General features: G+C 43.6%; 1 protein-coding gene across 1 annotated transcript; it reads right to left on the bottom strand.

Annotated features, from left to right (window-relative positions):
• Window positions 1-4668: 4668 nt before the first annotated feature.
• On the bottom strand, window positions 4669-6670 carry LOC142538598 (uncharacterized). Its single transcript, XM_075643910.1, has 4 exons — window positions 6407-6670; window positions 5625-6044; window positions 5379-5540; window positions 4669-4908 (listed from the first exon to the last, which is right to left on the bottom strand). Exons 1-4 carry the CDS (start codon window positions 6668-6670, stop codon window positions 4669-4671), a joined length of 1086 nt encoding a protein of 361 aa, XP_075500025.1.
• Window positions 6671-7369: the final 699 nt, after the last annotated feature.

Below are 7369 nucleotides of genomic sequence, written 5' to 3'. Positions count from 1 at the left end.
ACTTTCCAAGTGGTTCTCACTTATCAAGTGGAAAAGTCCTAGTTTATGGTTGTACACCATTAGTCCTTATGACCCGGGACAACATTGAGACTCTATGTGCTACAATTACACTTTGACTTGTTTACCGACTCTCATGGGATCATCAGGTGGCAAGGTTGGGTGTTCTGTCGAAACATATAGGAGTCGATGCATTGTAGTCGGGGATTCACCGCTTACCTTCGGGTATGGATATCCTATGTGTTATCATGTGTATGTAGGTTGAAATCTTTGATCAGAATATGGTGGTAATTATGAAAGGGGTTTCATAGATTACACCATCGATGCAACTACGACATGACACATAGTATCGATTCATTGACAACTCTCGATATACCAATGGTTGTCGAATCGGTCGGGATATATGAGTTGAAGGGACCGTACTGTACGCTAACCATAATTGAATGGTTCTTGCAGGCACTATCATTTGATACCTAGGGAATCATGTAAGCGATGCTGCTAGGCGTTTAACATGATTGGTTGGGTACTATCAGACTTGAGTTCTGACGTTCTTGTTATCAAGGAGTTGATAAGTAAGAATGGAGCAATTGGGGTATGCTCATATAAGGACATGTTTAGTCCGAATCACATGCAGATGTGAACCCACGGCTAGTTGTATCAATGAACCATTGAAGCTCACACAAGTAGTAGCTTTCTAGATCCCGTTGAGAAGTAAAAATAGTTCAATGTGTTGAACGGCTCTTATAAATGGGTTTATAAGCGTTGAGAAAAATAGAAGTATGACTTCTATGAGAGAAATGTAATTTTTAATTTATGAATGTGTTCCTAAATTAAAAATAGGCCAAGTAAATAATGTATTTGAAAATTGTGATTTTCATAAACATTATTATGGACTAAATTAAATTAATTCAAGTGTTGAATTAATAAAACACTAGTGGGCCTAGTAGAGTCCAAATAATTAAATTAATTCAAGTGTTGAATTAATTAAATAACATTGGGCCTTGTAGAGCCCAATTGGAAATAATTATTTAACTAGTGGGCTTGAGTAAAATCAAGTAAAGTTTAATTGGGCTCAAATATGTTTGACACAATTAAAAAGTCCATGGGCCCTTTGTAAATGTTACAAGCCCATTAGGTTTTGCATGCTTGGGAGGTGAAGGGGTGTGAATACTTTTGATTAAAATATTGCATGGCATGCAACTTTTTTGGATCAACTTTTCCCACACCCAAGACAAGTCTTCCCCCTCTCATTATTCATGTGTTGGCCGAAATTTTTGAAGGGAACTCTCTCAAAATTTTCTCTCAATTTTGTGTTCTTCAATTGTTGGAGAAACAAGTCACTTCTCTTTGAAAAAGCCTTACATTTTCTAATGCAAGTGTGAGGTGGATCTACAAAGTTGGTGGTGGGCCTAATTCTTGAAGGAAATGAGGAGAGCTTGTAGATTGCCATCTCATTCAAGAGCTTTGTTGTTTGACAACAAAGTTAAAGCCATCATCAACCTCAAGAGGTTGATAGGTAACGATTTTCTCAACACCCTATGTATGACAAAGTTGAGATTTTGTATATGCTACACCTAGTACAAAGTGGCCGAAATCTTTCATGTGTTTTTCGAAATTTTTTTCTTCCATTGTGCATTTCGGTCACCTAAAACGACCCCTTTCAGTCAGCTCGGGTGGACACTCAACAAAAGGCGTCCCAGACGAACTCCCAAGAAACTGAAGACCGTGTTCCTCTCCTCCAGAGGAAGCGAAAGGCTGTCACAAGCCCCGAGCTGATTCTGGTTGAGAAAAACTAGGAGGGAGATCAGGGCTCCTCTCAAGCAAATCAATCGACCCCTCCTCCCCGCCAACAACCTACCCAAGAGCCCCTCCTTTCTGAACAGCCCACGCGGGCTAACATTTTCCTGGAGGGAGCCACCTTGACTGGGCTCAAGGATTTCAAGCAACTCCTTATTCCTGATGAGGAGGCGCATATGAGGAGCTCCCGGGCCACCCCCAAGCTCTTCGAAGGTTCCAACAAGATTCTCTAAGTAAGTTCTTTTGACTGGACTCTCTCATCTTTTTTTTACTAACTCCTTTTGAATAGGGCGTCCAACTACTGATCTCGGCCTTCGAAGAGATAGCCGCCGCAGTCACCATTTCTAATAATCGAGCCCGGAAATTCCAGGACACCCAGGGGCTACTACAGGAGGAATTTTCTCGGGCTTGAGCCACTCACGAAGATGAAGTGTCCGGCTTGCGCTCTGCTTTAGATAAGGCCAACCAACAGTTGGAGAAGGCTCGGGACGACTTTAACGAAAGACTTATTCGGGAGGAGACTCTGCAAGGGCACACTTTTCGGTCCTTGAAACCAAGAGTAAATCCTTGTCTGAGGAAATGGAAAGACAGATGTCTCGGGTGGAGGCCCCTGGAGAGGGCCCTGACTGCTGCTGAACAGAATAAGGAGCAACTACAGTCCTCCTTCCTCCTCTCTCCATAATTCAAGGCGGCCGTAGAAGATCGGGCCTATCCCCTTTTCAAAACCGGCTTTGAGAAATGCCGGGAACAATTTGAAGAGGTCGGGCTCTTACCTAAGGATAGGGAAAACTTTTCTGACTTTGGACGAGCCATAACATCCTCTCCCCAAAGATGGAGAAGAGGAGGAGGACCCTGAAGAGGATGAGCAGCCAGGGTCTGAACAAATACATTTAGAATAGCTTGTAATTTTTTCCTTAATTTCTCCTTGTAATCACTACCTTCGGCCTCTTTTTTAATGAATAATTATTTTTCTCTTCAATATACGACGTTTCCATTTATTCATTAATGCTTCACATATACCCAGTCTTAGAAATAATCTTAATAACTGCTTGTGAATAATAAATCACAAAAATTTCCAAGTGTTGGAAATAACTGGTAACTTCAAATAAGTAATCGGAATGTTGACTCCTGAGCTGAATAAACATCCATTTACTTAGTAAATGATCGAGGTGTAAAACCCCTAAGTCAGGGTACAAAGCCCTATATTTTTTCAATAACCAGAGTGCGGAACCTTGGGCCGGGGATCATATCCCAGGACTTGTGAATGGTCGAGGTGTGGTGCCCCGAGCAAGGGTGGAGAGCCCTGGGCTTATTAATAACCAAGGTACGGAGCATTGGGCTAGGGATCATGTCCCCGGACTTGAGAATGGTCGAGGTTTGGTGCTCCAAGCCAAGGTGTAGAGCCTTGGGCTTATTAATAACCAAGGTACGGAGCCTTGGACCAGGGATCATGTTCCGGGACTTGGGAATGATCGAGGTGTGGTGCCCCGAGCCAGGATGGAGAGCCCTAGGCTTAATAATAACCGAGGTACGGAGTCTTGGGCCGGGGATCATGTCCCGGGACTTGGTAATGGTCGAGGTGTGTTGCCTCGAGCCAGGTTGTAGAGCCCTGGGCTTATTAATAACCAAGGTACGGAGCCTTGGGCCGGGGATCATGTCCCGAGACTTGGGAATGGTCGAGGTGTGGTGCCCCGAGCCAGGGTGGAGAGCCTTGGTCTTATTAATAACTAAGGTACAGAGCCTTGGGCCGGGGATCATGTCCCGGGACTTGGGAATGGTAGAGGTGTGGTGTCCCGAGCCAGGTTTTAGAGCCCTGGGATTAGTAATAACCCAGGTACAGAGCCTTGGGCCGGGGATCATGTCCCGAGACTTGGGAATGATCGAGGTGTGGTGCTCCGAGCTAGGGTGGAGAGCCCTGGGCTTATTAATAAACAAGGTACGGAGCCTTGGGCCGGAGATCATGTCCCGGGACTCGGGAATGGTCAAGGTGTGGTGCCTCGAACCAGGGTGTAGAGCCATGGGCTTATTAATAACCAAGGTACGGAGTTTTGGGCCGGGGATCATGTCCCGGGACTTGGGAATAGTCAAGGTGTGGTGCCCCGAGCCAGGCTGTAGAGCCCTGAGCTTATTAATAACCAAGGTTTGGATCTTTGGACCGAGGATCATGTCCCGGGACTTATAGATTAACAGGAGCTTCGTACCTCCCAGGTTTAGATATAATATTCATACACTTTCTGAGAAGAAAAGACTTTCATTATATCTTCAATCGATAATTACATCTTTCAAGCAAAATACTTCTTTAAATGAAATACATTCCATGGTCGCTTGAGAGAGCGTCCTTGAGAATCCTCTAGATAAAAAGCTCCTGAGCTAACTTTCCGGTTATTTTAAAAGGTCCTTCCCACCGAGCTTCCAACTTTCCAACATCTCCGGCTGGATTGACTTTTTTCATCACAAATCTCCTATCTGAAAGTCTCGGATTCGAACTCGCTTGTTGTATGATTTCATAACCTGGCATCGGTAAGTTTCCATTCGAATCAGAGCATGCACTCTCTTCTCTTCTACTAAATCCAACTCCATTGCCCGGCTTTGATCATTGTCATCCAGGTAAGATTCTACCCCGGCAGAAGATTTTCCGATTTCAACCGACAAAACTGCTTCAGAACCATATACCATATTAAACGGAGTCTCTTGAGTAGGTGCTTGGGGAGTAGTTCTGTATGCCCAGAGAACACTAGGCAATTCCTCCACCCAGTCCTTTCCTTTGCCCTGTAGCCTAGTTTTCAAAGCTTGCACAATAATTCTGTTCACCACCTCTGTTTGGCCATTTGCTTGAGGATAAGCAACTGAAGTGAAAGACTGAGTGATTTTCATTTATTGGCACCAAGCCGTGATCTTTTTTCCCTGAAACTGCCTCTCGTTGTCTGAGATTAGTCTCCTACGGACTCCAAATCGGCATACAATACTCTTCCACAAAAACTTCAAAAATTTCTGCTCAGTAATCTTTGCCAGGGGCTCGACTTCTACCCATTTAGAAAAATAATCAACTGCTACCAAAAGAAATTTCTTCTGAGCCCGGGCAACTGGAAAGCGACCAACAATGTCCATGCCCCACTGATCAAAGGGACAAGATTCCCATATAGGCTTCATGAGAGTGGCGGGCTGTGCTGGAAATTAGAGTGATGTTGACAACCCTTACAAGCCCGGACCACTCGGGCAGAGTCTTGGCTAATAGTGGGCCACCAAAATCCGGCAAGCATTGCTTTCCGGGCTAATGCTATTCCTCCGAGATGCTCTCTGCAACACCCTTCACGAATCTCTCAGAGGACATAATCCGCCTCTCCCAAAGATAAGCACTTTAACAGAGGTCCCTGAAATGATCTTCTGGACAAGATATTATTTAAGAGAACAAACATGGGAGCTTGTCTCTTGATCTTCGGAGCTCGAGCTTTGTCTTCAGATAATTCATTGCTTACAATGAATTTGATCAGGGGTATCATCCAAGAATCCTATGGTGCTGACAATGTCTCTTCTTCCGTGGAGAGGATTAGCCGGGAAACATGCAATACTTCTCGGGTACTGACTTCTGATAAAGAGGCGGCCATCTTCACCAAAGCGTTTGCTTCCCCATTCTCGTCTCGGGGTATCTTCTTAATACTCCAATCCACAAAAACTTCTGCCTGGGATTGAATGATCTTGAGATATTTAATCATCATGTCATCCTTAGCTTCATAAATACCCTTTATCTTCTGAGTGATCAGTTGTTAATCAGAATACAGAATGATCCGGGAGGCTCCAACTTCCCGGGCCTGTCAGATACCGACGAGAACAGTCTCATACTCTGCCTCGTTGTTAGTCACTCGGGAGTCAATTCTTACTGCCAGTTTAATCTTCTCTCCTGGGGGAGCTATTATCACTACTCCTACCCCACATCCAGAGAGGCTAGACGCCTCATCCACGAACACCCTCCATACATGCTCTTCATCAGGCTGAAGCATCTCTGATAAGAAATCTGACAAGGCCTGCGCTTTGATGGCAACCCGGGGCCTATACTCAATATCATATTCTCCTAGCTCCACTTTCCACTTGATCATTCTCCCGAAAACTTCTGAATGAGTCATAATCCTCTCGAGAGGACTATTAGTCAGCACAATAATTTGATGCGACAGAAAATAAGATCGCAGTTTTCGGGCAGTCATAACAAGAACGAGAGCTATCTTCTCCACTTTACTATGTCGAAGCTCGGGTCCCTAAGAGCATGGCTGACATAATAGACAAGCTTATGATCAGAGCCCTCTTCTTTCACAAGTACCGAGCTGACAGCATACTCCGTGGTGGACAGATAAATAAATAATTTCTCCCCGGGCTCTGGCTTCACTAAGACAGGAAGCTCTGCCAGATGACTTTTAAGGTATTGGAAGGCATGTTCACACTTCTCATCTCACCCAAACTTTTGTGCCTTCCTAAGAACCTGAAAAAATGGATAACTCCGATGTGCTGACCGGGATATGAACCGGGAAAGAGAAGCAATTCTCCCAGTCAACTTCTACACTTCCCGGACAGATCGAGGAGACGACATGTTTAGCAGTGATTTGACTTTCTCTTGATTCACCTCAATCCCCCGGTCAGTAACTACAAAACCCAGAAATTTGCCACTCTTCACGCCAAAGATACACTTGGCCGGGTTGAGCTTAATTTCATATTGCATCAGAGTGGCAAAATTCTCTTCCAAGTCAGAGATGAAACCAAAAACCTCTGTGGACTTGCCCAAGATATCATCCACATAAACCTTTACATTTCTGCCCAACTGTTTCTCAAACACTTTGTTCATGAGACGCTGATAGGTGGCCCCGGCGTTCTTCAACCCGAAAGGCATGACAACATAGTAGAATGTGCCCCCGAAGTGATGAAGCTGGCCTTGTCTTGATCATTTTTTGCCAGGGGAATTTGATGATACCCCTGGTAAGCATCCATGAAACTAAGAAGTTCATACCCAGAGGTGGAATCCACCAACTGATCAATTCTGGGCAGAGGATAATGGTCTTTGGAGCAAGTTTTGTTGAGATCCCTGAAATCAACACACATCCTCCACTTACCGGTAGATTTTGGTACCAGCACCACATTCGAGAGACAGGTAGGAAAATGTATTTCCCGAATGTGACCGGCTTTCAGCAAATCTTGAACATGTACATCAATTACTTTTGTAGAGCCCAAATTCAGTACACGTAAAACCCATGTATTTATTAAATTGTCAAATTGTTTATTTAAGTTTAAAATGATTTATAGCGATGCATGATCTATTTAATTTGCGTTATTTTAAATTACTTATATTTATGTGATACACGTTAAATGTTTTCTTGAGTTTCATGTTTCAGGCGATTATTCGATGCGGGATTGAGGAAAAGAGACCGGTGAAGATTTTGGCAATTTTAAAACGTGGTAATTTATTTTAAGTTAGGGTTAGGGCATTTTAAAAGATTTATTTAATTTTTAGCACTTTAAAAGCCTAATTTATCTATTAGGTGATTTTTATGATTTTAAACTTTTAAAGATTTAGTACATGTGCATTTTATTT

Source organism: Primulina tabacum, chromosome 3, assembly GCF_025594145.1.
Source record: "Primulina tabacum isolate GXHZ01 chromosome 3, ASM2559414v2, whole genome shotgun sequence".
NCBI classification, from domain to species: Eukaryota; Viridiplantae; Streptophyta; class Magnoliopsida; order Lamiales; family Gesneriaceae; genus Primulina; species Primulina tabacum.
This window is presented reverse-complemented; position numbering and strand designations above follow the sequence as displayed.

Excerpts from the sequence above, each read along its gene's own strand:
- LOC142538598 (XM_075643910.1), bottom strand. The coding sequence starts at position 6,670 with ATGCCTTTCGGGTTGAAGAACGCCGGGGCCACCTATCAGCGTCTCATG. Across the intron at positions 6,045-6,406 it reads TTACTGACCGGGGGATTGAG|GGACCCGAGCTTCGACATAG; the intron begins GTGAATCAAGAG and ends CCATGCTCTTAG. Across the intron at positions 4,909-5,378 it reads TGGCCGCCTCTTTATCAGAA|TGGGGCATGGACATTGTTGG; the intron begins GTCAGTACCCGA and ends CCCTTTGATCAG.